General features: G+C 38.1%; 1 protein-coding gene across 1 annotated transcript in view; it reads right to left on the minus strand.

Annotated features, from left to right (window-relative positions):
- LOC124798148 overlaps nt 1-17,459 on the minus strand; it is a 292,835-nt gene that overhangs the window by 51,279 nt on the left and 224,097 nt on the right. The window contains exons 12-13 of the mRNA XM_047261428.1: nt 7,875-7,939; nt 1,099-1,218 (exon numbers count right to left, since the gene is read on the minus strand). Of these exons, the coding sequence (XP_047117384.1) occupies nt 1,099-1,218; nt 7,875-7,939 (185 nt within the window). The remainder of the gene's footprint in view (nt 1-1,098; nt 1,219-7,874; nt 7,940-17,459) is intronic.

Raw genomic sequence — 17,459 nt, forward strand, 5'->3', positions numbered from 1 at the left:
GCTGGCTATTAGACAAATTCTTCTTCAGATCTATAGAGTTCATATGCAATGCATACATTTCCACAGTTACAATGTCCAGGCTGACAACATTATGTCAGCACTGCAGCTTGACTCAGATGAGGGGTTGTGTCAGATCAAGTTGGTGAGGGTAGAAAAAAGGGAGGGTACAGCAGTTAGTACTGAAGTAGGGTGGTTGATGGCTGGAAGAAAGAGACATCAAATCTGCAGGATAAAACACAGTTCCAGTGAGCTCCTGCCAGAAGCAGGCAGTGGGAGATGAGCACAATGCCCAGTGGAGGAGTCTATTGGGAGGTGTAAATAGAACAGACAAGAGGAAAATTGTGGAGAAGAGAGTATGAGACCAGTATGGTTGACATTAGGGTCAGGTGGCAGGGTTTGACATGAGTGTGGAGCAGGATCTAGCAGAGATTGAGGTCAGGACAATTAAGGGATCAAAGTATGTGTTGCAAGAACATCTTCCATTTATGTAATTCAGGGAAGCTGATGAAGGTGGGAAGGACCCACATAACATGTGTTGTGATGAAGCCATTGGAATCAGACACATTGTGCTCAGCAGGATTTTGTGCCAAAGCATGGTTGAATCTACTTTAGGCCACAGTTTGGCAAAGACAATTCACTCTTGAGAACAGCTGATTGGTTGTCGAATAAGTTGCACACACAGATAGTCAAACAGACATAATTTGAAACTAGTAGTTGAATCCATTACCTGCTAATGACATGCTTCAGCTCTGAAATTGAACAGGTTCATCTTGATGGGTGCAAATCTAATATTTTTCTACTGTATATACAGTAAGCAAAAAGGGGGAGGGCTATATACACACAAATGGAGTTGAATTCCAGACTTTCAGGTTAATGAATGTTGTGTTTAACAGCGCTTTTTATGTTGTGTCACAGTAGTGAATTAGAAAACACACTAGTCTGTAGTACCAATAGTTTACAAGCCATCTGTAGGAAGAGTCTTAAACAGTTTTAATAAGGTTATATGTACTTAACTGGAGAACCAGTGGAGATTGCATAACTACAAAACTACATTAACATTTATTAGAGGGCAAAAATGCATAACTATAATTCACTTACCAACAAAATCAAACATGTGTGCAAGTTCATGTGCCATTACAAGACCTTCTCCTGCCATGTTAATGTATTTTGGAAGTGGAGCATCATTACTAAATTTTGACAGAAGTCCAATTGGAATAACTGAAACATAAATTTTGAATGATTTTGGTTATTCAGAGATTTACAAATGCACATGACAATGACGACACTTTAATCAAACTTTCATCAACTCATTCATTCCCTGATGCACCTACAGAGTTCCACCAATGTCCAGAAATAAGAAATGGAGGTTGGAATTCAGTGTTCAGCTGGCATCAGGACCAAAGGAAACAAAGCAGTAGCTCATCTGATAAGGACAGAAGGGAAATTAGCCAAGGTCTTAATGATGAATCATTGGGTGAGTTAGGAAATCCAAGGGGTGATCTAAATCACAATAACTGGACAACAATTTAAAAACAAATCTTTAATGCAAGTCCTGTGTGTTAACTACTACACCACCTTGTTAGTACATAGATCTCATGATGACAGACAACAGCTGAGGGTGAGGAATGAGCTGAGAAGTTCAGTAACAGACAGGAACAGCTGTTATAATCTGTATGCAAAAATAATGACTGCCATTGACACAAGTTTGCTTATATCATTAATAAAAGGCATAATCTGTGTACAACAAACTTAAAATATCAGTAAAAAAATAATAAGATTATCTTTTACTTTGACAAAATCTGATACTTTCCCAGCTACATTAGTGTGGTGTGCGTACTGTAAGACCTTCGGTACACACACCATCAGATTAGTTGACTTGTCGCCCTAACAAAGTAGGCGAGTGTCAGCAATATGTCTCGTGGTCTTATTGTGGCGTGTTTATCTTCTGCCGTTAGGTCAGACGATAGAAATGCCACTTGCACGCTTAGAGTAGCAGATTGATGGTGACCAACTTTAAACAGAACTAGATTAATTTTCACACACATTTATTAAAATAATAAAAATCATAGATATTACGTAACTTGATTCTGGATGCTGTTTATGATTGACAATTTGAAGTTCCTTTGGTCTTGGTACATTAATCTTATTCTCACATATCTCTGATACTTGACAAAGTGTCTATACATTTCTCTTCATGGCTATGTACAGGAATATGATAATCTTATTAGGCACAGACTGAAACTTGACTATATACTGGTACAGACTGATGCAAACTAATGCAGACTGACTAATCAGAGGTCTGTTAACTTGTTATAATACCTCGAGCGTTCAGGTTTTACTATGCGAGTGTGATTGGTGAGGAGAAAAGGTTCTACGTTAGCAGCTATCTCATTGGCTGTGTTACATATTAATATGCAGATCAGTGGAAGCAGAATTTGGTCCACCTCTATGATAGCACCATCTCGTAGTGTGGAGATGGACGAGTGCTGCACCTGTGCTGTTGTGCTTAGCGGGGCATGCTCTAGTGGGAAAGTTGTGTACACGCTGACTACGCGGAGCTATGTACACAACAATTAGTCACTGCCCGTTATCTTAAATTCTCATCTTAATGTAAGTTTAATTGTGAGGTTACTGATACTTTTTGAGGAAAATCTGTTTTATACATGCAAATTTTTTAATACTATCTCCCACCTCCTATTAGGTCATCATCTTAGTCTTTCCTTACATTTTGGAATGTGGTAAAGACATTGTTTGGTTAATCTACCATCTACTACCCATTCTCCTGACTATATGTATTGCCAACCTACATTTCCATTTCAGTCTGTTCTTTGATCCATTAGTTCAGTTTCTTGTCTCACCTGTTGATTCCAAATATGCATGACTCCATTTCTCAGAGAGCCTCACTCAGCTTTTGACCCAGTCATTGGGTTCAACTGCTCTAAATACAAAAACTCACTAACATGTTCTATAATGATATTCATAATTTATACTGTTACCTTTCTGGCAATTCAATCCAACCTTATCATCTTTCCCACAGACAAAGATTCCACTACAGTTGTCATGAATCATACAAACTACGTGACTGAGGGTCTTCACCAACTTTCCGACACCTGTTTATACAAACTTTATGACCACAGTCCCATCCCAGAAATACAATATGGCATTCAGTAGCTTCTCAAAGCCTCAGGTCCATCCCAAAGGCTTACACCTGAATGCATCTACCTCCTCAAACCAGCAATCCCCCACTCTCTTACCTTTTACCTACTCTCTAAACTCCACAAACCAACATCACAGGTCTGCCTTCTGGTTGACCCATTGTAGCTAGGTACAATGCTCCCACAGAATGAAACTTTGCCTTTACTGACTGATACCTCCAAACTATTGACTACAGCCTCCAATCCTACATTCAACACACTTCTTACTTCCTTCGCCATACTTCCACAGTTCCTGTTCCATTACCACCACACTGCTTGTTAGTTACTGTGGACCAACATTTCCAATACCCATGACCTTGTGTTCATGGAACACTAGCTTTCTAAATGTCCTTCTGATACCAAACCCACCACCTCTTTCCTAATCCTCATAACTAACCATACCCTTGCTCACCATTATTTCACTTTTGAAGGCCTAATCTATAAACAAATGTGTGGTACTGCCATTGATACTCACACAGCACCATCCTGTACTAACTTCCTTATGGACCAGCTGGAGGAAGCCTTTCTATCCAGTCTACACCTAAAACCCCTTGTCTGATTCAGAATTACTGGTAATTTCATGGTCTGGACTCAGGGCAGGGGTAACTTCTGCTCTTTCCCCCATAATCTCAACACCTACTCTCACAGCTGCATTATCTGATTCTTCTCAATTCAATGAGCCACCACCCTAGATGTCAATCTCCATTTCTCAGATGGCTGCATAAATAGTCTGTTCACATCAAGTGCACCAACCACTAACAGTACCTCCATTTTGACAGCTGATGCATAATCCATAACAAAAAGTCTCTTCCTTGCAGTTCCACCACCTGTGAACACTGCATCTGCCATGGAAAATAGGGTTTACTAAATATACCAATAACCTTATCAGAGCCGTTACTGACAGACACTCTAGCTCCACACTAGTTCCTCCTCTGACACTAGAAACCCTGTTACCCAGCTACAGACCAGCACTCCTCTGATCACTCAAATCATCCTTGCCTTAAAAAGTTGAATAACATCCTTCACCAGGCCTCTGACTACATCTCATTGTGCCCTGAGATGCGGGATATTTTGCCCACTCAACCTACAAAATATTCTTGTCCACCCCTATTACAATCCTGCTCCCAAACCTGCACCTCATGAACATTCCCTTGTGTCTGGCCCAGATGCAAGGCCTGGCTCATACACCAACCCACCACACCCTACCACAGTCCAGTCACAGGCATTTCCCACCCAGTAAAAGGCAGGGCCACATGTGAAAGCAGAAACTTGACCATTCAGTTGCCTTACATGCTGTACACTACAACACAAATGACTTTCAACAGCTACTTCACTATATGGACAGTTTGGATACTTCCTTCCAGCTCATAGTTCTCTTAACTATATGGATGGGAATTGTCTCTCCATCATATCTTGCACTCTTGCAATCCCCCTGGCCTAAACCTCTGCTAACCCCTTTTTCCCACTGCCTCACCTTACCTTTTCCCTTCTCTCTTTTGTCTACACCACACTCTTTCCCTATCCATATCGTGCACTGCATTCTCTGCCCCCCCCCCCCCCCCCTCAATCATGTGATTATTCTCTCTCTCTCTCTCTCTCTCGCTCTCTCTCTCTCTCTCTCTCTCTCTCTCTCTCTCACCCCCTTTCCACCCTTTTACCTTTCTGTCTCCTTTCCCAAACTCCCTCTTCATCTTGAGGTCCCTCTCCTCTCCCCTCCCCTCTCTCTACTATACCTCTTATATGCTCAATCCTCTCAACTCCCTTCACCTTATTGAGCAGCTGCTGAGTCATTTTTCAAAATACTTGTCTCACACAGTCATGCTACCACCTCCTTGCCTCATGCGTCCTTTCCTACCTCTCCCCCACCTCCACCTATTTATTTACGATTGGTCTTGCCACATGATTGAATGTTTCAGCTTGTGTGTGTGTGTGTGTGTGTGTGTGTGTGTGTGTGTGTGTGTGTGTGTGTACTTTTGCTAGACGGAGCTTGAAAGCTATTGTGACTACTGCTTCCTGTTATCTGCATCTATGTCCCATACATCAGTCTGCTATACCTGAGTTACGCCATTTCCTTATTTTACACATCTTTGTAATGTGTTGGTTACTCACTATGTTAGTGCCAGTATGGTTATAAGTGATTTTCAGGCATTCAGTTGGTCTTAATCTATTATGTTCCTTCTGTGTTTTACCAATTTAAGGGTCTGAAATTGAAATGCAATTGCTTACAGCAGTGAATAGAAAGGATACAGATATGAGATAGCTATAGACTACAAATGGAGGAATTACTGAAGTTTTCAGCACAGAGAAACAACAAGTGAGAGAGTTACAAGTAATGTTCTATTTCTGTTATTTGTGGGTACTGAATGATGTTTAACAACGCTGATGTTTAACATCAGGACATAGTCTGAAAGCTGAAAATTTCTACCACTCTTTTTCTTTGTGCCTGTCTGGCACTCAATGCCTCCTCTACATGGTGAGTAGCAATCTACCGTATTTACTCGAATCTAAGCTGCACTTTTTTTCTGGTTTTTGTAATCCAAAAAACTGCCTGCGACTTAGAATCGAGTGCAAAGCAAGCGGAAGTTCTGAAAAATGTTGGTAGGTGCCACCATAACTAACTTCTGCCGTCGAATATATGTAGCACTACGCAGGCATGCTTTGTAGGCACAGAGATAAATACTGGCGCCAAAACCTCTGCATCAGTTAATAACTTAAAAAAAAAAAGGTGGAAGACGAGCTTTTTTTTCTCCACCCCGAGTTTCGACCACTGCATTTTCATACATTATCCAACGAAGTAAATACAAATTCCGTATTGTTCATCTTCGAAATTAGCAGAATTTCAATGTACTATGAAAATCCGACTGGCAAGACTGTTGCTAATAGGAACCTGATGAAATGTGAATCATGTGCAGTTTTCTCTTCACCATAAGAATAATATGAATATAAACATTTTGCCATGTATTCTTTCATGTTTGCTGCTATCTCATTTAAATCCTGTCTGCCTAATAAAGTACGAAACTAGAGTGAGACAACAGCAAACGCGGAAGAATATACGTATCGTGTCATGTTTATATTCGTATTATTCTTATGCCTAATAGTGATACAGTCAGAAATGAAGCACGGCAACTGACTAGATTTTTAAATCTAAAATGACTAATTTCTGTTCAGAATTTGATGTACTAAAGAAGCGGCCACAAAGATTTTCAAACGGAGAAAAATTTTCGCCTAACTCTCGTTCAGAACATGTTCTATCATACGCAGTCTATTATTTGGTTCTTGTTGATCATTATCAAAGAAAGCAGCAGCATAAGTAACAACAAGTAGTAGTCACTTGCCATTGTTTCACTAATGAGACAATTCCTCTCTTTTTTTAATTGTAAGCGGCGGTAGCGCGCACGAAAGCAAGCCATGCCGCGGGCGGTGACTGGCCGTAAACACGCACTATCAGAATGCGACAAACAATGCATGACGCAGTACAGTAATGCATTTTCAGCTTAGAGTGACATAAACGCCTATAACAAAGAAAATGGCACTTATCAGATCAAAGCAAACTAAGCAATCGATTCAAACCAGACGAAGCACGTGAAAAAGGAAAGTGCCTGACGCATAGCAATGGCTACCTGGTAAAGCTTAACTGCTAAGCTTACGACTCGAACCAAACTATTGTAGCTGTATCGTCTTTCATTTGACCTAAATTGTGTCTCATATTACAATGGACCAACTTTGTTTCGATTTGAAGGTGCGGCCTAAAACTTTTCTCTCCCCTTGAATTTCGAGTCTCAAATTTCAGGTGCGGCTTAGATTCGGGAATTTTTTTCCTTGATTTCGAGTCTCATTTTCCAGGTGCAGCTTAGATTCGAGTGCGGCTTAGATTCGAGTAAATATGGTATCCTTCCCCATATTGTTGCTATTCCATCCAGGACTTTCCACTATTCGAAATTATCCATGATTAGAGGTTGTTATGTAGTCAACTTGAAAGCTTATGGTTCTCCTAAGGCTTGAATCTTTCATACACACGTACTAAAAATAATAGTTGAGCAAATTAACATGTATCTCTGCTCATGTGCCTCACATCTACAGCTTTTTAAAACATTGGTTTTGCTTTGTTTAGTGTAGAAATTTGCAACTTTCAAATGTTTTAAGTGTTGTTTTATTTCTGACTATTTGGACTAAAATCACACACAAGATAAGTATATGTCATCAGTAATCTCAATATCAAACTCTACATGTAGTAAAAGATTGTAAAATTTACTGAACCATCTGAAACAAAATTAAGAGTACCATACATATAGGATGTCAAATCAAACAGCTATCAGTCATCTAATTTTCAAACTTATTTTATTTGGCTACCAGTTTTGACAATTTATTACATTATCTTCAGCCCCCCCCCCCCCCCCCCCCCCTCGACTGGACGTGTAGGAAGATTCCAACCTAGCTTGCAGTCAAAATAGGGGACAGCATTCAAATATTGGTATCTGTAGAAATCGGCTTGATAGATATGGTACATATATATGGTTGGTATGTATGGTACAACCATACATATGGTTGTTCAGTGTGTTTACAAGTATACTGTTACATTTGCTATCTGGCAATAATCTGATTGAAGAAAGATAAAAAGTTAAGTCCATAACATTAATGTTTCATTTTAGCAATAGCATAAGAAAAATCATAAAAACTCACCAACTGTGTTAAGGCCATATATTACATTGCCAGTACTCTGGTATGGAAATTTGAAATGAGACCATCTGCAACAATAATAATTTTATTATAGAAATTTGTGTTGATACTGGAGAATGTGCATGCATACATGTCCAAAGGAACATTGCATAGTACGTCTTAACAACACAGGCACTCCAATATCATATTTATCCACCAATACCACACAGCAAGTTTCAATTAAAATGACAGCCTCCCTTGGTTAATAAGTTAGTTAGTTGCATGTTCCACTGATCAATCGTACAGTACAGTAGCCGTTATGATGTGGAATGTGTCAAGTGCACAAGAAATGCACATGTGAAACAAAAATTTTTAAAATATATATATATATATATATATATATATATATATATATATATATATATATATATATATATATATATATAATACAGAGTTAAAGATTAATATTTCTATTATTTACCCCATTCCCTTAAATGGCACAAAATTCATATACTATATTTATAGATTTATTTATTGCTATTCAAGAATTCATCTGTGGTATAGAAGGAGTTATCAAGGAGATATGATTTCAATTTATTTTTGAAGCTATTACTGCTGTCTGTCAGACACCTTATTTCATTTGGTAATTTGTCAAAAATTTTTATAACACCTTATTTTACCCCTTTCTGTTCCAAAGATAGGTTGAGCAAGGATAGTGTAAGTCTTTCTTTTTTCTGGTATTATAATCATGAATGTCACTGTCGTTTTTAAACTGGTCCATGTTGTTGAGAACAAATTTCATTAGTGAGTAGATGTATTGTGAGGCTGTTGTAAGAATTCCCAATCTTTTAAAAAGATGCCTACAAGGTGTGTGACTATGAACCCCGCACATTATTCTAACCACTTTCTTTTGAGCAGTGAATACTTTTTGCCTAAATGTTGAGTTACCCCAAAATATTATTCCGTACGACATCAGAGAATGAAAGTATGCAAAGTATGTTAGCTTACTAATTTCTATATCCTCGAAACTGGCAATTATTCTGATCGCAAAAGTTGATGAAGCTAGTCACTTTAGGAGATCCAAAGTATGAATTTTCCAATTAAGATTCTCATCTATATGTACACCCAAAAATTTAGTATGCTCTACCCTGTCTACTGACTTCTGTTGATGTGTTATATTTATTGAAGGAATTGTACTGTTTGCAGCAGAAAATTGGATGTACTGTGTTTTTTCAAAGTCTAGAGCAAGCTCATTTGCAGAAAACTAATTAATGACTTTTGCAAAGACCTTATTTGTATCATTTTCAATTTGACTTTCTTTTACTGGATTAATAATGATCCTTGTATCATTAGCAAACAGTGTCAATTCAGCTTCCAGTTTCAGATAGGAAGGGAGGTCGTTCACATATATTAAGAACAGAAGGGAACCCATGATTGAACCCTGTGGAACACCTAATGTAATTTCACCTCAGTTAGATGAAGTGGCAAACTTATTTAAATCATTTGACCCATATAAGGAAACTTTTTTCTTCCTGTTCTGTAGGTATGACTTAAACCACTCATATTCTATTCCAGGGGTATGGATTTCCCTTCCTGACTTTCCTTCTGCACTATTAAACTGACCTCTTTCTTGGCCTCCGTACTGAAATTGGACATTCACAACTCACTGACCTCACATGGACCATGTCTAACAGGCAAATGGTAAAGCAGTGAATGTTCATGCCACTCCTTCCTGATTCCAATAGAAAACACTTCTATAAACACACATACTTGTATTATTAGTATCTCCACCTTGCTCATTATATAGTCTGCCTCATTTTCACTTGACTGCACCAAACACATTGTATATTCTAAGTTCTTAAAGTAAACTCTGGGCTCAGGAGCCAGTGACAGTGGTCATGAGTGTATGAGTTGGGTTTGCATAAATGTGCATGTGTATGTTGTCTAATTCAGTAAAAGGCCTCTTGGCCAAAAAATTACTTGTGTAGAAGTCTTTTTGTTATGCCTCTCTGTGACTTAACATTCCATTATATGGTGAGTAAAAATCCATTCTTTTCACATTACTGTCATTATTTCATCTTGGATTTTAAATTTTTTAAAGTATGGACATGTGAGATTTGCATGTACGGGACATGCTATGTGTGGCAACTGTGGCAAGACAATCTAAACAGCAGGTGTCAGAAGCACAACTTCACCACACACACACACACACACACACACACACACACACACACACACACACACACAAAAACCATGTGATTAAAATCACGAAAAAGTCTGCCTCTACTCAATACTCTGAAACTATTGAATGGAATGTCAGAGGATACACACCATTTACCATTCCAATCACATATGGAGCAACAGAAGGCTTCAATGCCACTGTGCATGCTATGTTGTTGTTGTTGTGGTCTTCAGTCCTGAGACTGGTTTGATGCAGCTATCCATGCTACTCTATCCTGTGCAAGCTGCTTCATCTCCCAGTACTTACTGTAACCTACGTCCTTCTGAATCTGCTTAGTGTATTCATCTCTTGGTCTCCCTCTATGATTTTTACCTTCCACACTGCCCTCCAAGGCTAAATTTGTGATCCCTTGGTGCATGCTATAATGGGTCTAATCTTGTCTTTGCAGCCTTTGTGGTTGTGATGTTTACATGGATGTAGGACAGGATGTCCGGGTTAAATATATAGCATAGTAATATAAAATGTTATAAATATAACTGAAATATTTATTTGTGGTTTTCTTCTACAAGTAGAGTACCTAAAAATATTTTCTGTGTTTGCTTACAGCAGTTGGTAACCATGTAGACTCCACAGTAGAAGGTATTTTGTTTGCTTTCTTTTACAGAGATAAATACTGTTACTCTGGTTGAATGTCATTTTCAGCATGAGTGTGGACAGCGATCAAGTGACGATGTTTGCACTTATGCAACAATAAAGAAGTGGGACAAGCTGCTTCATGAAACTGGGATTTTGCTTTTGGTGTTGTGCCACCATGGGAAGCACACAGTTCCAAAGACTACTGTTAAATTAGTATGTCCTTCCAGTGGAGGCCTCGTAGGTCAATACAAAAAGCAAGTAGGCCGTTAATTTATCTTGTTCGACAGTACATGATGTCACTGATACAAGGTCGTGCCTGTGGGTGAATGAATCACAGCTTTGTCACAAAATCAAGCCTGAAGACTGGCTGCAACAGAAGGTATTTGCAGAGACAGTTCTTGCATGAATGGATGAAAATGAAGTGTTCCTTGATTTTGTCTGCTTCTTGAATGCGACTACATTACACTCTTCTGGCATGATAAACATGCACAACTGCCATATCAAATCAAAACAATCAAAAGAGGAGCTTGAGGCCTAGAAACCCTGCTCTACTAAATCAAGATTTTTTTATGGTTTCGCAAAAGAAAGGGGAAAACCATGACTTAGATAAGTCAGTCAGAAATGACACTCAGCAAAAGATCAATTATCTAACGAGCATGTGCAAAAACTCACCCATCTTGAAACCTAGCAACTCACTTCCTCAAAAAGTCAATACTAAATGTGACAAACTGTGTATTTTCCATCAAAATATAAGGGGGCTAAGAAGTAAACTAGAACTGTCAACAATGAATATTAGTGACAGTAATACTATTGATAATGCCGATATCCTTTGTTTTACCAAACACCATGTAAAGAAGGGTATCAATATGCTGAATCTAGATGGTTATCATATTGCCTCTCACTTTTGTAGAAACAGTGTGCAGAAGGGTAGTGTAATTATATATGTAAAAAAGAATATAATGTATAGATCTCAAGATCTCACAAAATACTGTTTTGATCAGCATTTTGAAGCTTGTGGTATAGTAATTAGCACCAAGGCCCTGTCACTCATTGTAGTAACAGTGTATAGGGCCCCATCAGAGAAGCAATGTATGTTCTTTAAGCAACTTGAATCTCTCCTATCCCATATATATTCAAAAAATAAAAATACTGTAGTCTTAGGAGACTTTAACATTAACTTTCTAGATTATGATAGTAGTAGAGCTGACCTGCTACATATAATGAACACATACAACCTCAGACCCATGGTAGACTTCCCCACAAGGGTTATGAACTACTGTTCAAGTCTTATAGATAATATTTTCATTTATGAGAATAGAAACACTAATGCAACAGTAAAACAAGTCCTAAATGGTCTTTCAGACCATGATGGCCAATTGCTAATTGTCAATGATATATGCCCCCACAAGAAGGTCAAAGTCTGTGAAAGGTCATTTAGGGTAATTAATAATGAAACTCTCATGATCTTCAACAGTTATCTTCAATTCATTGACTGTAGTCCAATTTATAGAGCACTGAAAGTGAATGACACATTTAAAATATTTATAATTGAATTTATGTGCCACTTTGAATCTGTATCCTGAAATAAGAGCTCATTATAAAAGGTACTGCAAGATTGTAAATGAAGTTCTGATAAGGGCAAAAAGTATGTTCATCAAATCAGAAATAGATAATCCTGGGAACAAAATAAAAACCATCTGTGTATTATTAAAAGTGAAACTGGTAGTTACTCAAACAATGCAGAAAATATTGAAGTTAGACATAATGGGAATATCATTGATAAAGGTGAAAAATGTTGCAAAAATTTTCAACAAGCATTTTTTGCCTGCAGTGGATAAAATAGGGTGCAATGGTTCTATAAATAAGGCTCTGAATCTTTTACAAAGAAGTGGACCTAGTGCAACACCCCAGATTAGCATGCCTCCTGTCACTGTTAAGGAAATTAAGAAGATAATAAGGACCATGAAAAACAAAAACTCAACTGGTATTGATGGTATTTCCATCAAAGTGTTCAAACACACACACATTTTCATTTGTGAAGTCCTGTGCCACATCTTTAACGAATCACTGAGACTAGGAATTGTTCCTGATAGACTTAAATATGCAGTGGTGAACCATTGTACAAGAAGGGTGACAGAAACAAAGTAACCAATTATCACCCTATTTCACTCTTAACTTGTTTCTCCAAGAGTCTTGAGAAACTTGTACACAGAAGGATTCTTGAACATCTTAGTAAAAACAACATTCTCAGTAAAAGTCAATTCAGTTTCCATAAAAACATCTCAACAGAATATGCAATATATTCTTTCACCAATGCAATCCTTGAATCAATCAATAATAAAATGTCTCCAACTGGAATTTTTTTTTTTACCTTTCTAAGGCTTTCGATTGTGCGAACCATGAGATTTTTCTGAGAAAGGCAGAATTTTATGGGTTAACTGGAGAAGCTGGGATGTGGCTTTCCTCCTATTTAAAGGACCGGAAACAGAAAGTCATGGTGAACGACACTAATGGGGAACCAGTGTCCTCTTCTTGGGGTACAATAAACTGTGGAGTCCCACAGGGCTCTATTCTGGGTCCTCTACTTTTCCTTCCAATGTGTACAAGGGCTAAGATAAAATTTACTTTGTTTGCTGATGATGCAACAATTCTGGTAGACAATTCAACAAATACTAATCTTGAAATCACTGTAAATGCAATTTTTCAGGAGACCTTTTGGTTTACCTCTAATGGATTATCACTAAATTTTGAAAAAACTAAATTGATTCAATTCCATAAAAGCCAAAATATCAAAGGTGAGATTAATGTTAAATACAATGATGGGAATTTAGCAAGAGTGGAGTCAACAAAGTTCCTGGGTCTACCTGTTAATAACAATCTAAACTGGTCCTTACACATTCCTTAGCTGTATAAAAAAACTAAGCTCAGCAATTTACACTATTCATGTGATTGCTTCCTTCAGTGACTTAAATACGTTGAAAGCTGCCTATTTTGGTTATTTTCATGCCTTGATGGCCTATGGAATTATATTCTGAGGAAACCAGCCAAAGGCAAACAAAATCCTCATAGCCCAGAAAAGAGTCATTAGGATTCTGTGTGGTGTCAGTTACAGACATTCCTGCAGGAAACTCTTCCAAGAACTGAGAATACTCACAACAGTATCTCAGTACATTTTTTCTCTCATGTGTTTCTTGAGTAAAATTCATTCCCTTTTTGAAATGAACAGCATGTATCATAGCTATGACACTAGGGTAAAGAATGATGTACATCTTGGGCAAAAGAATCTAAGTATGGTGCAAAAAGGAGTACACTACTCTTGCATAAAAATATTTAATGCTCTCCCTCAGGCAATAAAAATGTCCGTTACTGATCCACCTACTTTTAAAGATCAACTTAAATAGTATCTTCTAAGTAAAACCATTTCTCACTGGACAAATGTATGTATGAGAATATGTGAATTGATTTTGACCTATTGTAAGTCTGTTCAATGTAATTTGTAACGTTTTACAAAAACAATTCTTGTAAACATTTTTTCTATGTAATATATTATTCATTGTACAACCTATTATTATAAAAAAAATGTCTCAAATCTACGTAAATGACACGTTCTACATCAAAGCGATTTATCGCTAATGGGTCTACAGAACACGAATGAAATAAATAAATAAATAAATATATGGAGAACTGAACATCCCTACATAGTGGTGGAGTGCAAACATGCCTTTCCAAAAGTGAAAGTGTGTTGTGGATTGTTGAAGGAGACGGTTATAGGTCTCTTCTTCTTCATGGAAAAAGAATGCAACAACATATACAGACATGTTGGATCTGTATGCTGTGCCACAGCTTCCTTGTGAAATGATCTTTCAACAAGATGGCACATCATGCCATACAAACACTGTGATGGATTTCTTGGGTGAAGAGTTCCCAGGTTGGGAAAGGTATCCATCAACTGCTTGGCCCCCTAGGAGCACAGACATTACACACCTTGATATTTTTCTGTGGGGATTTATCAAGAACATAGTGTACCAGATACCAATTTGTGATCTACAAGATCTGCACCATTGCATTCATACAACTGTTTCAAATGATTCACCTGCAATGCTGCAAAACACTTGGAGAGAATTTAAAGCTTACCATTAAGAAATATCTCAGTTATTTCTCACATTATTACATTTTATGTTATTACACATTTTATCTGGACACCCTGTATATTTCTAGATTTTTCAGTTAATAATGGCTCAAGAAACTTTGTAGATGTAGACTTTCCCAGGATGATTGATGTCTATCTATAAGCGTATACCAGTCCAAGTTTTTCATAATTTCTGTGACAGTCTCACATGGTTAAAACAAGCCTTGAAACATTTATGCTGCCCTTCTTTGTATATGTGGCACATGTCCTGTTAGTCCCATTTAATATGGTTTACAGAAGCGCAAAGAGTTCTAGGATGGGTTCCACAACAGTTTTGTAAGCAATCTTCTTTATAGACTGATTGGAATTTCCCTGTATCCAACCCTTGAACTGACCTCTGCCACCAACTTTACCTATGGCTGAGCAAATGTGATCATTTCATATCCTCATCAACAGTTACATCCAGGTTTAAATGAGGTTGATTGATTCCAACTGTGCTACATTGATATTGGAGCACTGGATTTATGTTTCTGCATTTTGTGAGCATGCCGTTTTACATTTCTGAACATTTAAGATGAGTTGTCAACATTTGCACCATTTGACACCTTATCAATATTATTCTAAATAACTTCATCTTCTGAAACAAGTCCAAGATAACTGTTTATATTGACTGACAGGTTGTTAATCTACAACATAAACATATTATTTTTCAGTTCTAATCATGCAACTACACTTAAAACTACTAGTTTTTAAACAAAAATTTGTTTATGAGATATGAGGTGTCAAAAAGAAATTATTTTAGGTTGGACTGAAAACTTATTTGCCACCTGATACCTATTTTGTGTTGTTGGGAAAATGAAAAAAAAATTGATATTTTTGTACAAAAAGCCAAGTAGTGTAGTTGCCGTAGTATAGTGGTCATGATACTGGAGTGTTGGGTGGAGAGTCCCGAGTTCAAAACTCACTTGAGCTGAAACATTTTAAATTCTATATTCAGTCTGAGTACATTCTAGAAGTATCCACAAATGGCAAGAATCATTGTACTGGAATGTTCTGTAGCTGTATATATATACTGTATGTGTTCTGGCTGGAGACAGTTCGCTCCGCGTTCTTGTATGTGCAAGTGCTTAATAAACCTCTGTTAAGTGAAGTTAATGTTTGTCATTCATCTGCTTACACCTTCCTCTATGTGACATTATTCTGGTGGAGGCACTGGGTATTGGAACTTGTGATACCGCACATTATTGACAACACAGTGGCTCCCATCAGGCCATGACAGAGCCACCATTTATGTGGCAAGAAACCCAAGTTCGAGCCATATTCAACATATCGCAATCTATCAGAGACAGAAGAAGAGGACATCACGATGACAGCAATTGTGTGCCGCCACATGAGACATTCTTCTGGGTTCCCTGGTGATGATGGCCAAGATCCAAACAAGTGGCTGAAGGTATATGAGCGTATAGCCAAATTTAACAAATGGGATGACACCATGTGTTTGTCGAATGTATTTTTCTACTTGGAGGGCACTGCCAAGCAATTGTATGAGATCAATGAGTAGAAGTTCACCAGCTGGGAAGTATTCCAGGTGGAACTGTGCAAGTATTTCAGTGACACACAATGACAGAAGTGCAAGGCTGAAAATAAATTAAAGTGCAGGGCACAGTGTCCAGGAGAAACAACAGTATCCTGCATTCAGGACCTCTTGGAGCTGTGTAAAATAGTGGATCCTTGAATGAAGGAGGAAGATAAGGTTGCACATCTCATGAAGGGTGTTGCTGAGGACATGTATCAAGCCCCACTCCTGAAGGAAGTTTCAACAGTAAACAACTTCATAAAATGGTGCCAGTATATCGAGACAATGCATCAAAAAAGAATTACACGCAAGAAGTTTGAATGACTTCCAAAACATCGTATCGATGTCTGTGATGGAGGAAGAAATTGATTTCACAAGTGTTCGTCATCAGATAGAGAGTGAGGAAGTCCAGAAGGCACTTGAATTGTACAGCAAGCAAAAAACTGAGACTCTTCAAGAGGTCATAAGGGAGGAAATGGAACAGACATTCAACCCAATCTCTCATTCTTCATTTCCCTTTAAAACAGTAAAAAAATTGAGATATAGGTGAAGTTTCATTCCTACAATGCTGCATGAGGAACCTGTTTGGGCACCAAGGAAGACTGGTGTCTGGAGGACCGAGGATAACCAACCAGTACCATTCCACTGTGGGCAACCAGGACATGTGGTGTGTTATTGTTGAGAAAGGTGGCGGATATTTGATGACGCCTGTGCCAGAAGACAGCAGACTGATTATAGCTGACACCAATTCTGGGATGACAAAGATGAACAAGAAGATGTGGGTTCAGGATGACATAGGTCACTATCACCTCAAGCTATCCACTGGAGAGGTCACTCCCCAACATGCCGATCAAGGTCTCCATCACCGTTTAGAAGCTCCAGCTGATCACCTAGCTGCCACAACCTGGAACACTAAAGGGTGTGACCTTCCTTGCAGGTGAGGTCACTGAAGAGAAAAATCCTTCACCATTGATCATTACAAAAATGATAGGAAACTACATCAATATCCTCATGGATGGCTGACCAGCCCAAGCTCTTATGGACTCTGGAGCATCATATTCATTCATTTCGGAGAAGTACCGTCGC

Source organism: Schistocerca piceifrons, chromosome 5 (assembly GCF_021461385.2).
Source record: "Schistocerca piceifrons isolate TAMUIC-IGC-003096 chromosome 5, iqSchPice1.1, whole genome shotgun sequence".
Classification (NCBI taxonomy): Eukaryota; Metazoa; Arthropoda; class Insecta; order Orthoptera; family Acrididae; genus Schistocerca; species Schistocerca piceifrons.